The sequence below is a fragment of the Oreochromis niloticus genome, linkage group LG14 (assembly GCF_001858045.2).
Source record: "Oreochromis niloticus isolate F11D_XX linkage group LG14, O_niloticus_UMD_NMBU, whole genome shotgun sequence".
In the NCBI taxonomy this organism is placed as follows: Eukaryota; Metazoa; Chordata; class Actinopteri; order Cichliformes; family Cichlidae; genus Oreochromis; species Oreochromis niloticus.
In genome coordinates this window covers 31,016,272-31,030,616 of record NC_031979.2, presented here as the reverse complement: position 1 = coordinate 31,030,616, position 14,345 = coordinate 31,016,272, and the positions used below count along the sequence as shown (strand labels likewise).

General features: G+C 41.5%; 1 protein-coding gene across 1 annotated transcript in view; it reads left to right on the top strand.

Moving 5' to 3' along the window:
- Positions 1 to 12,668, top strand: part of LOC100693268 (protocadherin-16) — a 79,412-nt gene extending 66,744 nt beyond the window's left edge. Inside the window, exons 11-21 of the mRNA XM_013274360.3 lie at positions 3,104 to 3,343; positions 3,853 to 3,978; positions 4,095 to 4,304; positions 4,392 to 5,258; positions 5,369 to 5,482; positions 5,584 to 5,795; positions 6,117 to 6,268; positions 6,853 to 6,983; positions 7,266 to 7,552; positions 7,658 to 7,799; positions 8,327 to 12,668. Of these exons, the coding sequence (XP_013129814.2) occupies positions 3,104 to 3,343; positions 3,853 to 3,978; positions 4,095 to 4,304; positions 4,392 to 5,258; positions 5,369 to 5,482; positions 5,584 to 5,795; positions 6,117 to 6,268; positions 6,853 to 6,983; positions 7,266 to 7,552; positions 7,658 to 7,799; positions 8,327 to 10,917 (5,072 nt within the window). The 3' untranslated portion in view covers positions 10,918 to 12,668. The remainder of the gene's footprint in view (positions 1 to 3,103; positions 3,344 to 3,852; positions 3,979 to 4,094; positions 4,305 to 4,391; positions 5,259 to 5,368; positions 5,483 to 5,583; positions 5,796 to 6,116; positions 6,269 to 6,852; positions 6,984 to 7,265; positions 7,553 to 7,657; positions 7,800 to 8,326) is intronic.
- Positions 12,669 to 14,345: the final 1,677 nt, after the last annotated feature.

The following is a 14,345-nucleotide window of genomic DNA, read 5'->3' as shown; positions in this document are numbered from 1 at the left end:
CTCCTGAAACGGTCACATCGTTGTCCTCGTCACTTGATCGAGATGGGACGGGCTCAACTTTTTTTTTACGTGCGCTCAGAATAGTGGCACAAAAATAACGCCACAGTAACCCAGAAAGAGTAATATTTCAAACTCTGCCACTCTGTGCTTCTCTGCCACTGCCTCGTTTGAGTTTTGGACGAAATGGATTCTGAGATATTGCATTTCGTCATTTCGAGCTGATTGGAGACCAGAACAGCCAATCAGATATTTTTGCATCCAAGTCTGTGATTGGCTGGTTTTGTGGCACAAAAATAACGCCATAGGTCACAAAATAAACTTTTAAGATATTTTCATGCGAGAATGGTGCTGTGTAAACTTCAAATATCTGCTTGATTCATCAAGACATCACATATTTCCATAAGTGCTCTAACATTTTCGGAGATGCCTGTTACCTATGGCCTTATTTTTGTCCCACTATTCTGAGCGCACGTAAAAAAAATTTGAGCGCACGTAAAAAAAAAAGTTGAGCCCGTCCCATCTCGATCAAGTGACGAGGACAACGATGTGACCGTTTCAGGAGATGATAAAATATTTCTTAAAACCCCGATAGCTTGCTGAAGAACTCGAGTTTCTTCTCCCCCCTCCATACTGTCAGACACTTGAAAGTGACCCGCGCGTGCTTCTCAGCCAATCACAGCGGTACAGACACCCAGCCTTCCGTTTCCATTAAACTCCTTCCGTTTCCACTATACTCTTTCATTCACATACATATATTTTCTTCTGACATGTATGCATTCTCTTCTTACATACATATATTATTTGTGAGATTAAATGCATATTGAATGCATGTAAATGAGAGCAAAATGTAGGAATGCATAAATGAAAATGTATGTATGTGAGAGTGAAAATATATGTGTGTGAAAGAAGAATGTATGTGTGTGAGAGTGAAAATATATGTATGTGAGAGTGAAAATATATGTGTGTGAAAGAAGAATGTATGTGTGTGAGAGTGAAAATATATGTGTGTGAGAGTGAAAATATATGTATGTGAGAGTGAAAATATATGTGTGTGAAAGAAGAATGTATGTGTGTGAGAGTGAAAATATATGTATGTGAGAGTGAAAATATATGTGTGTGAAAGAAGAATGTATGTGTGTGAGAGTGAAAATATATGTGTGTGAGAGTGAAAATATATGTATGTGAGAGTGAAAATATATGTATGTGAGAGTGAAAATATATGTGTGTGAAAGAAGAATGTATGTGTGTGAGAGTGAAAGAATGAATTTTGGCTTGTACGGCCCCTCATACTACACGACCCCACACAACATTCACCTAACCTTACTTTCTATAAACACACACAAACTGTTTTAATAATCTGCTTACTTCTAAGGTCAGCCCAATTCTTGCTTCACCTTTCATGACTTATTTCTCTCAGTTGGAGGCCAGACAGGCCAGCTTGCCAAATATTAAACGCACACATACACACACACACACACACACACACACGAGAATGTGCAAGTACACGTGCACATGCGCGCACACACAACAACCCATCATCTGTTATTGTGGATCTATTCCCATGAAAGACCAAAGAACCTCCTGCTCAGGCTTCTGGGAACCATTAGAGGAGGGATCAGTTACGCGTGTTTATGTGTACGCACGTGTGTATGTGTGTGCGTAGGCATGCACATATGTGTTTGTGTGCTTGCATTAGAGTATGTCACTTAGTCAGCACTGACCTTGGGCCATTTGGTCCTGTGGGCTTTGTTGTGGTGTTTGAGACACGTGTCAACATTTGCTCCGCCCTCGCCTTCAAGTCGCCAACCAGGATGCCTCCTGGAGCAGTTTGGGGATGGAAACATTCAGCGTCTGTCATGCATGTCACTTCTGCTTCAGCCCAGTATGTGCACTCATCTTGAAGTGCTTTTCATGCACACTAGTTATTTGTTAGAATAGTGACAAGTTAATCCTTTGTGCACCTGGTTTGCTCCCGTTTTGGGGTCATTGACCAAAGGTCTACGACAACTCTGCACAATCTGTTTTCATTACCTTGGCGTCACAGCTAACCACAATAGAGAGAACTATCAGGCGATTGTTATAAATCTGTAAAGTCACAGTGTGAGAAACATTCTCATCACTCAGTGTCAGAATGGAGGTCATTAATTTTCCTTTCAAGAGAAGTAGGGAGAGTTTACTGGTGATATGGGGGACTGCTTCTCTGCAAAAGACAACACCATTCAGGGATTAACCCATCAAATTTTGATAAATGGCTTTGCCATATCAAATAAGAGAGATGTGTTTGTTGTCTGAGCAACCTCCGCTTGCACATGCACGGCAGTCCACAGCATTGGCGCCACCAACCCCCACACTTGCTTACAAAACATCCAAAATAAAAAATCTCCCTAAATTCCTCCATTTTTTCCCCTTCCCATGTGTTATCAGTGACCAGGGATATAGTAGGATCACAGAGGAATCAAATTTAGGTGAAAAATTCCAGCCTGTAACTTATACCAGATTAAAAGCTTAGAGGCAAGTTATCTCAATCCTAGCAAGGCACAAAGTGAAAAACAAACACACACAAAAAAAGTTAAAAGAAAAACAATCTTGGCCCTCTCTTTCTTTAACAGTTGCATTTCATTTTAAAGCATGAAATTGAAATTAAATCAATGCAAGTTCTACCCTCTTAGGGCAGGATAATGAAAAGGCTAGGGTGCCTCTAATTCCTACGGAGCACGGCAGGCCTGGCTGTTGCGTGTCTAGAGTGTGTGTTTACTGCTTCTTTCTCGATGGCTGCGGCATTCTCCAGTGGAAAATCTCGTAAACTGTGGCCAGACCGTTTGGGCTGTTACAGCAGTGGTGGTGGTAGCACTCAGGTAGGCAGAGCTCTGTGTGTGTGGAGGAGATTAGCACTGATTTGGCCCTCACACGGCAAGTTTTCACACTTGATTTTTAAATAACTTGACTACAAACACAATCATGGCAAGCAGTGTTTTTTTATGGCCTTTGATGACATGCTTTCATACCGTAATTGTGTAACTGTCTCTTTTAACCAGGCTATAATAAAGTACACACGTAGAGGAAATCTCTCCTCATATTTCACCCTTCATTCATCTCCCTACAGGCTCTCTGTCTATTTTCAAACCTCTGGACCGCGAGGAGCAGGACATCTTTAACCTCACAGTAATCGCTGAGGATCATGGGATACCCCAACACTCGTCCATCCAGCTGCTGTGTGTGCATGTGATCGATGTTAATGATGAGGTGCCCTGGTTTGAGCAGAGCCAGTATGAAGTAGAGATCTCGGAGAACCAACCTCCAGGAACCAGTGTGCTGACAGTGTCTGCCGCTGATCTGGACCAAGGTCTGATATGCTATCTGTCATAGCATATTTGTGCTGCTTTTAATTCTTAGCCATCATGTGCCGACTATGTGTTCACATTAGAGGCATTAACAGTTGTTTTTAATTGCATAAGGACTACATGAGGAGGGGGGGTTAGCATGCATTCTCCCAGACTTAGTCAGAAGCACATAAAGTAGAAGGATTATAAACTTTCTCCTCAAAAGCAATTAGTGAAGTAAACAGGTGAGGTTGCCAGGCTGCTTTCTCGTAGCACGCGATCTGGCACACAGACGCCTGAGGGAGGGCTCTCGCTGCCAAATGCTTATACAGCAAGCCTCATGACAAACAAACAAATAAGTATACAAGCTTTTAGAAGAGAATTTGAAACATGTTGTAAATGCATTTTTTTCATTATTATCTACAAGTTATAGGATGGAACTCTCTGACCTTCACCGACATTCTTTGATTTTTAGTTTTTTTTTACAGGCCATTTTTAATAGAATGCTGTGACTATATTTGTATCTCTGTAGGAAGCAATGGCCAGGTGACATATGATGGTATCTCACAGGAGGGTTTCAGCATCAACCCAGTATCAGGTGTGATTATGATTACTAAGTCTCTGGACAGGGAGCTTCAGGAATACTACACTGTCACAGGTACTGTCATCTGATTGTTCTACAGCCTTACAAAATGCCTGATCTGATACATATTAATAATATTTAAATTATGAATTATTACGAAAATTATAGTGTGCTTTTTTATGTTTTGGCAGTGTCTGCAAAAGATGGAGGCCTTCCACCAAACTATGCTAAAGCAACTGTGAGGATCAAGGTGACTGACGTTAATGACAACCCCCCTGTCTTTGGACGTCTTTACTACAGCATAGAGGTGCCTGAAAACCTGGAAGCACTACCTCTGTTCACCCTTCGAGCCACTGATCAGGATGCGGGAGACAACGGCAGGATAAACTACAAAATTACAGGTGAGAACTTCTTTTGATTTAATGTTTTAAATGATCGGTACATAGTTTCGAATGTTTACAAGCCATTTGCTATCGCTCTATTTGCAGCTGGAGATCCATCTGGAGACTTCCGCTTGGATGGCCAGTCAGGTGTCCTGTCCACCTCACGGCCCCTTGATCGGGAGAAGAGGCCTGGGTACAGTTTAACGGTGATAGCTCAGGACCAGGGCCACCCTCCCCTTAGCAGCACTGCCACTGTAGAAGTGATAGTCCTGGACATCAATGATCACAGCCCCCAGTTTCAAAGCAGCAGCTACACAGCAGAAATTTTGGAAGATGTTCCCATTGGGTCACTCGTCCTGGAGGTGAAAGCCATTGATTTGGACCATGGTCCTAACAGCCAAGTGCTGTACTTTCTGAGCCATGGCTCCCAGAGCATGTTCATGATAGACCAAAACACAGGTCGCATTATCACAGCATCCCCCCTAGATAGAGAGAGAACAGCTTCTTACACTTTTGAGGTGTGTGCCACCGATTCTTCCCCCGCAAACCCACGTAACTCCACTGCTCAGGTGACGATCTATATTCAGGATGTGAACGACAATGCTCCATTCTTCATTCAGGACCCACTTATTGTGAATGTCTCCGCCAGTAGTGTCTCTAATCGTCGAGTTTTGGCCACTATGAGAGCAGAGGACAAAGACTTTGGAGCTAATGGCTCTGTTTTTTATCGTTTCGCCAACCCTGTCCGGGGGTTCACCATTAACTCACTGACAGGAGAAATCCAGGCCACAGAGAAGCTGCAGACCATGACCCAAAGCCAACGGACTTTGATAGTTCAGGCCATGGACCAAGGGAACCCAGCGCAATCTTCCCTGGGAGTGGTTATCATTTACATAAAGGAGCAGAGCTACAGTGGGATTCGCTTCTCTCGCACAGCAAGAGATGTCAGCCTGCAAGAGAACGCTGCTAAAGGTTGAAGTGATTTAAAATCTTTAACATTGTAATTCAAAGCGTGTAAATGTACATTTGAAATAAGAAGTATAAATGAAATGTATCAACATAGTGTGTTTTGCATCTTCTAGGCACAGTAGTAACACAGGCTCAGGCCCAGTACCCAGATGGCTCTAAAAATGGGATCACCTACAGTATATTCAGTGGCAATAAATTGCAGTCCTTTGGAATAAACACAATTACTGGTAAGTGTTGGCAGTACAACGGTTGGTAAGATGGCAGTACACATTACAAGGCTATATTTTTGAAATGTAGAAAGTGAGTCATTGATGCGTTTGTGATTTAGGTGAAATATGGGTCCAGAAATCTGAAGGACTGGACTTTGAAGAGACCCCAAAACTCCGCCTTGTGGTGAAAGCTGAGACAGCATCCTCTAGCTCCTACATGGCTGTCAACTTAATCCTTCAGGATGTAAATGACAACTTGCCACGCTTCCAACTCCAGAACTATGTAGCCTACATTAGGGAGGCACAAGGCTACGATTTTCCTATTATCCAGGTGCAGTAGCTTTTCCCCCAAATGTTTATTATGCTTGGCTGCTGTTTAAATGTGAAGCTGTAGAATAAAAACTCTCAAGCATCAGAAAACTGGATAGTTTCAGTGCTGCAGAGGATTGACTTTTCAATTTCATGTGATCTCAGTGTCCCAGAAGAATTTACTCTATAATCACTTGTGCCATGAAGCCAGAACCATATAGCCCATTTTTATTAACTATTGACTTCCAAGTCCAATATTGCTCACTAGTTCGAGTTACACTAAAACAGCTGCTGCAAATGTTTCTATATTTACGTTTCCAAAATGGGGTGTTGATTCACTCAGGTGGCTGCAGACGACCGGGACCAGGGTCAAAATGGTCAGGTGACTTACTCTATCAGGTCATCATCCATGAGTGGCTTGTTTAAGATAGACCCACTGACTGGAAGCGTTACCACTGCAGCCATAATGGACAGGGAAATCTGGACCCAGACGAAGTGAGTCTTGCTTTTATTCTGTTTGTTTGTAACCACATGTTGGCGTGAGTTTCCTGTCAACTAATCCACATGCATATTTAGACTCTGTTACAGTTAGAATGTACACTTCCTCTACTTGTCAACTTTTCCTTGTTTTAACAATTTTGCTCATTTTATGTTCATATTTTGATTTGAAAAATCCAAGGTTTTAAAAAGGAGTTGCACTGTTTCACCTGACTTTCATCTGGATTGTATATTGCTACTGCAAACTTGACTCAAATTTAGAAGTCCCACTCAGAAAATTCTTTCTGTTATAGAAAGAGAAAAGTAGATTTTGCATGTTTTTGCATCACAGCCTTTCAGTGTTATGAGAAAATCATGTATCCCCTGCAGATAATATTTTTAAACATATTGTTTTATTAATATTTAAAATGACTTTCAGGCACTTTTGTGTATTGTAAAACACACACACACACATACAGAAAGAAAGAAAAACATCCAGACAAAAACATGCTGTTCAATGTGGGCTTTGGGGACCAAGAATTGTGTAACAGGGTTCAGAAAGTTTAAAAGTTAAAAAGCTGACATTAATTTTGTCGCTCCAGGCTTGTTGTTACGGCAACAGACCGGGGAACCCCACGGCTCGCTGGCTCTGCCACCCTCACTGTGATCATCATTGACCTCAATGACAACAGTCCCATGATTCCCCTGCCTCAGAAGATTCGAGTGCCTGAGGGTAAGTCAGCCTCACAGTGGAAGTTAGCCCAGTGATCTTATCATAAAGCCTCACATCACACTCCCTGGCAGCTCACTCAGCAGGGCTCAGTGAGAAAAGTCTGACCCTTTGATGAAACAAGCTATGGCCAAGTTCCTCCTCCGTTCATTTCCTGTCTATTAGTTCAAGGCTTTCCAGAACCGGATATTTCTTCATAAAGTTCTTTTTTTTCTTTAAACCAAGACACTCTGTGTTTCATTTTAGCTGCACCTAAATATCTGCTCTTTGTCTTCACACATACAGATACTCTCATTGGCACAATAATCACCCAGGTAACAGGAAATGATGTGGACTCGGGGCCAGCCCTCTCCTACACGTTACACCTAGATGCAAGCAGCCAAGGCATGTTTGGAATTCACCGTTATGGAGGAGGAGTGTCGCTGACTGGCCCACTAGACTACGAGGAAAGGACGTGGTACACTCTGACCGTTCGCTCATCTGACTCTAAACATCAAAGCGAGGCCAACCTCACTGTGCTGGTGGATGATGTGAATGATAATTCCCCCACCTTTACCCAGGATTTGTATCAGGTACTGCATATTTCACCACATTTTAGATTATCGGAATATTTGTTGAAGTGTTAAATAATCTGTAATGGGGATAAACATATTTTCATTTAATGTGTTTCTTATCAGGTGGCTGTATCAGAGCACCTCCCTGCAGGCAGCGCAGTCATCACCGTAACAGCCACTGACCGTGACTCTGGGGACAATGGGAAAATTACTTACAGAGTCATGTCATCAACGAAAGGTGTCTTCTACATTGACCCAGTCAATGGTATGATTACTCTCTGCACTGCATTTATGGTTGTTTATAACTACACTCTAACCAGAGTTTAAGAGCCCCTTAATTATACTTCATTAAAAAAAATGCCATTCCCTAAAGCGCTCTTTGGATGCTCATTTGGGGTTTGGACATATTTGCAACGAGTATTGCAAAATATTTAATCATTTTCTTCATTATAAGTAATTGAAAACCAAATCGAATGTTATTTGCCTCAGATGTTTTGCTTGAGATAGCATCTAAAAATAAGTGCGTCATAAAAGAGAACTTTTTTTTACTCTAACTATACTTTCTCCTGTTCTCAAAACATTTCCATTTGCCTGAAATAACGTTCCCTCAAACAGCGTGTACCCAAATCTGCCACAGTGTTTACAAAATGTAATTGTAATTTACTTTTTTAGTTAAGTCATTCATTACTGTGTATGAGCTAACCAGCACTGATATGTACTATGATTGGTTGTGAAAGAAAGACCTAAAATTATGTTGGCTTTCTTATGATGGTACTCTCTGCTTCTTCGCAGGTACTCTATTTACTAAACAAAAGACTGAGTTTGACTTCGAGAATCCCTCCATTCTGGTGGTGATTGAGGCACGAGACCAGGGTACTCCATCCCTTTCAGCCATTGCCACTGTCCATGTTCAAGTGTCTGACATAAACGACAACGCCCCCATCTTCCATCAGTCGGAGTATAGAGCCACTGTGTCTGAAGACGGCCTTCCTGGATCAACTGTTCTGATATTAGAAGCTGTGGATGGAGACCTGTTACGGGATAACTGTGGTTTTGATTTTGCTATTGCCAGTGGCAACTCGGGTAATGCCTTCCAGATTGAGAGCAGTGTGCGCTTCTTGGAGGGGCGGGGCTTCCAGACAGTCGGGAGTCTAATCCTGGTGGAGAAGCTGGACTTTGAAGCGGTACCAAGTTATAACCTGACGGTTGTGGTGTCAGATCGTGGAATCCCTCAGCGTAGCTCCAGCGTTCCTATCATTATCAGTGTTACAGATGCCAATGACAACCCTCCAGTATTCAGCCGAACAGAGTACAGTGTGATTCTGAGTGAGGGTACGGCAGCAGGGACTGAAATCTTGCATTTATCTGCCACAGATCCAGATTCTGCTCCAAATAGTGAGGTCCGGTACTCTATAAGCTCAGGAGATGAGACAAATCTTTTCCATGTAGACCAGTGGACTGGAGCTTTGAGGCTGCAGAGACCTCTGAACAGCGAGACACAGTTGTCCCATTTGATTGTTGTCCAGGCCACTGATGGCCAAGGACACTTTGCTTTGGCCCCTGTCAGTATAGAAGTGAAGGACATCAATGATAACCGGCCTTTCTTTCCCCTCAATCTAGTAACTGCAAGCATCAGGGAAAACCAACCCCAGAATGCCTTAGTTACCATGCTGCATGCAATCGACCATGACAGAGGGGTTTTTGGACAGCTAAGGTACTACATGTTAGACTCCTTTAAAGAAGGAAAAGAGGGCTTCTTCATCAATCATACTTCAGGTGAAATACGGACCCGCTCTTCCTTTGACTTCGAGAAGTTAAACTCATTTCAGTTTATGGCCATGGCCGTGGATGCAGGCAACTATTCTGCTACTGTAACAGTGAAGGTTTATGTTACAGGGGAGGATGAATATGATCCTGTTTTCACCTCTTCTGAGTTCTTATTTGAAGTGCCTGAGGGAGCAAAGAAGGGTCAGGTCATTGGCAAAGTGCAAGCCAGAGATGAGGACGGGGGTGTGGATGGTGTTGTACTCTACTCCTTACCAGACCACTCGCCTTATTTTGAAGTCAATAAATCAACTGGAGAAATTTCTCTAAAATTGGATAGCTACAGTAGACACATGAGTCGCTCTAAAAGAGAGCTACGCCTAATGACACTGGATGTGAGCGCTCACAGCCCTCTGGAGACGTCTCGCATATCAGTGGCCAAAGTGACCATAGATGTTACCCATACATCTTTTGGTCTCACCAGAGATGTGAACATGTTGCTCGTCAGTGTCATTGCAGTTTCACTTGGGATCATAGTCATACTAATAACAATTGCTGTGGCGCTATTTTTTGTTAAGTTAAGACGTCGGAAGAAGGAGAAAAAGACACACGAACGAACACCAATGTCAGGGACCCTGCTGCACAAGTTTGAGGAAACAAAATTAGCAGCCAATGAAATGATTTACCATCAGGCGCTTCCTGGATACGCAACTGATCAAAGAGGAACGAGTGGGGGTCCGTACACCCGTGGCGGATCCCTGGATCCTTCTCACTCCAGTGGTCGAGGCTCTGCCGAGGCAGAGGCAGCAGAGGATGATGAGATCAGGATGATTAATGAATATCCCAGAGTGTCAAGCATCTCCTCGTCAATGCAGGAGCGCATCTCTGCCCGAGGTCCAGACTCCGGAATCCAGCAGGATGCTGATCAGCTATCAGATGTATCTTGTGAGCCTTCTATTGATTGGTTCAAAGGAAAGAAAGTGGGCAGCGTCAATAGTACTTTGTTAGCTGGCCAGGTGCCAGTCTACAGGGACGAAGGGTGCGGGTATGTAGGTGTGGGACGAGGACTCAGCATCTCCCGCCCTAAAGACTATACTTTCCCTGAGGACGGAAAGCCCTCCGCAGATGGCTCCCTCACAGCCATTGTGGCCAGTGATGAGGAGCTGAGGGGCAGCTATAACTGGGACTACCTACTAAACTGGTGTCCCCAGTTCCAACCTTTAGCTAATGTCTTTACTGAAATAGCACGTTTAAAAGATGAAACTGCGCCTCCTCATCCTCGCAGGTCATTTCATCACAAAGCAAAAGCAGAGTCAAGAATTGACCCTCCACCTCTCATAACCTCTGTGGCCCACCCTGGGGCCAAAACTGTACATCCAAAGCCTGCCGTAGGGAGGACGTTCCCAAATCTGGCTTCCTTACGAAGATCGCCCATCAGCGCTGAGGGATCCATCTCGTCAATCGCGATGTCTCCAAGTTTCTCCCCGTCTCTCTCACCACTGGCAGCACGTTCGCCTGCAATTACACCCTTCAGTGTCTCACAGGGCCCCTCTGCCTCCGTGATCAGCACAACTGAACATAATTTGGAACACAGTGAAGAGGCAGAGCTGAGGATTTAAATTTTAAAGGGTGAACTGAGCTGAATCACTGCTGTTCTAATCTTGTTCTACTGTATGACCACAGAGGCTGCAACCTGAAATGAGGCAATGCTATTCTCTCTTCTATTTTCTCAAGAGAAGTACACAATGTTATATCAAAAAGTCCAAATAGCTAAAGTTGTGGTGCTTTTTCATGAAAAAAATACATCACTAACAGGCCAAAAAAGGACTACGCCTTGTGTGTGTGTGTGTTTGTGTGTGTGTGCCTGCATTTGTGCATTAAATAAACATGTGCTTTTGGTGATCAGTGTTAATTTGCACATTTGAATGGAGATTCATAAACGATGTCAATATTTTGTACAAAAGCATTGTCTATATTTTTATACATGTGTGGTTTCTGACAAAATCTGGCATTAACGTGTCGAAGGGGTGCAAAAACCTCAGAATACATTTCTATATTTGTATATTTGCTGCTTGTACTGTATACTTGTTTGTACTGTAAGTTTGTGGCGTCTCTTGTAATTCTTAACTTTGTGGTTTTAAGTGAAGCTCACCATTAATTCTTCATGAAGTATGATTTTTGTAAGAGATAATTGTAAATATTTATAGAAGAAGAAACAACCTCGCTTGAACAAATGAAACATCAGTCAGAAGAGAGTATTATGTGACTAGATTTTCTTACAATTCAGTGTTTGATCTTCCATCCAAGGTAACAATGAATGTGAAATGCTGAAAAGTTGTCTTAGTCCTTCACATGCACCCGATCACATTCTGCAAAATAGGACTTGACATCCAATGATCCTGTTTTTCAGGCACATGGCTTTAATTTCTCACAACAAGCCTTACTGCTTATCTTTTCTTTGCATTGTGACACGAAAAAAGGAATAAGGGAACACTGAGCAGCTACTTGGTAAATGTAAAATAGTTTGCCTTATCTGCAGCCTGATCTTTCCAGAGAATGTAAGCTGTTTGTTTTTCTACATAACTAACGTTCCTCAGATAAATGTTAAAAGCAAACACTTGAAATGTAAAAATTAGTGCTGTCCTAACACTAAAATTTGCAGCAGTTTTATTTTTTGTCATTTTTAGTTCTGTCCAGATTTTTTTTTTTTTTTTTTGGGGTAAATGTATTGACAAACTCACTTTTTGTTACTTGGACCATTTTTCCCCAACTCCTTTCAGCAGCAGTATACACAACATTTATGTGAATGAAAACCGGTGCCAGTAAGTGTTACAGTTGGTATAATAGGAGTTCAAAAAAACTATATATATACATACATTTCTGAATGTTTAAACACCACCACAGAATGTCTCAATGCTTTTACACAGCTGCCTATGACATGAAGCGTCCATGAATATAATTGTGCTTTGAGCAAGAAAATAAAATGTATCTGTTTACATTAGTAACCAGATAATGTCATTGCCTAATCTCCATTTTTAGACTGTAAGATTATCTAACATTGTAACGTATCTTTATTTATCTATTAGGCAGATATCAGAAACTGCGAGGATTAGTCAATTTTATTTAGTTGAAAACTATTGGCCAAATATAGATGAATACTACCTGTTAAATAAAAATTACAGTACCTTGTTGTTTGTATTGTTTTGTATTCATCAGTGTTAAGTGCTCATCAACTTTGTGTTCGTCCGAACTGTGCATACCGTGGTATCACTGAGAAGAAATTCCTCCTGATGTTCATACATATCATTCTAGGCTTGTCCAGAGAAATGTTTCCAGTAAAAAGTGCCTGAATAAAGTACTTGTGATCACATTGTTGCCTCTGTCACATGTTTTTTTCAGGTTAGAAAAAAGATACTAAATCATATAATCATTACAGTCTGCAGTCTGTATACACATGTATTTATAACTGGATTTGGCACTACGTGCAAAAAACTCCCAATAATGATTTATATGAAGGAGGCAATCTTACCCTGAGGGTTTTCACTGATGTACGCTGATGTTTTGTGGACATATCCGAAATCACCAGCACTACCCTGTAACCTCAGTCTCATACCTTATCAAAACTGTGAAATAAGCCCCCGTCCCAGAGGCGGTACATTAAATGAAAAAAAAAAAAGGACATGAAAGAAAACAAAAGATTTTAATAATATTTGATTTAATGATGGCCATTATGTGTAATTTTTAACTTGATAGGCATATATGATGTAACTCAATTGCAATACCATAACAGCTTATTTGAAATATTGGCTTTACAGATACCTTCATTTCCACTGACAGCCTCCATGAAAAAATGTGTTCTGTTTTGTCAAGATATCTCCTACGTGTTTGGGTCTCAAAAGTCATTCATCATGTTGATGTGGATGTGATGAAAGTACCAAACTCAGGTCAAATCTCGAAGATTTAATCTTAGCTGTATGACATACTCACAGCAATTTTTTTTTCATTTCTGTCTTTGTTGACCTTGTTTTACCTTAGAAATCTCATACTGTTGTTCTATTTGAGTTAATTGCTCTACTTTTCTATTCCCAAGAATATATAATACACATAAAAACAGCAGGGTGAGGTCAAACAAATGTGAAAAAATGTATCGCATGTCTGTAATCACGGTTTAGTATTACTTGAATGTTTTCATATTACAAATAAAACCTCTTCATACAGCTCTAACATTAAAAATCAGTCATAAAAACTAAAATCATCAAAACAGATTGGTCGTCTAAACTTTTCTTACTTTAAACTTTAAATTTAGAACGACTGCATGTCAACAATGTTAGTGTTATTTTTTTAATATACACACCTGTCATGGGAACTCACTGCATAACTGTTACACTGCCTGAGGCTGGACAACACTCCTGCTGTCTGATGAAACAGAGCTGAAACTGGACTAATGTTGTTTGCCTGCGCCAAGGCCTGCCTCTTGACTCGTTATTGAGCTGAAACCCAAACCTTGTGGTATTCTGAGAAACTACAAATGCATCCACAGAGGTGAATTCGTGTGTGTACGGGCAGCGCACTGGTGACACGCCCAGCACGAGTGTCATAGTAGACTCGGATTATGAGATGAATGCTGTGCCCCAAACCGAGCACCTTGGATCAGCGGCCAGTGTATACAAAACAGAACTCAGATGATATGAGTGAGAGGGCAAAAGGCAAGTCATTACTCAAAGCTTAAATTAAAGACTCTGCATAAACCAAATGAAATCTATCATTTTCCCGTCAACACAAAGTGAATATACAGGAGACTGCTCTGTTAACATGCAATCTTCAGTGCCAGCCTGCCTTTTTTCCTTCACTGACTTCATCTCTGTCTCTTACAGGGTTGTCAGTGCTGTCATGCTTGTATGATACTGAATATGGTAGCTCTTTTAGTGTGCTTTTATTTATTTAAGTTGTATAAAATGTAGAGTGTTAACCCAGACGATATTCCCATATTTTTGTCTGTTATGATTATTCATGCCAACATTGACCCAATTGTATGTATTTCCCCTGC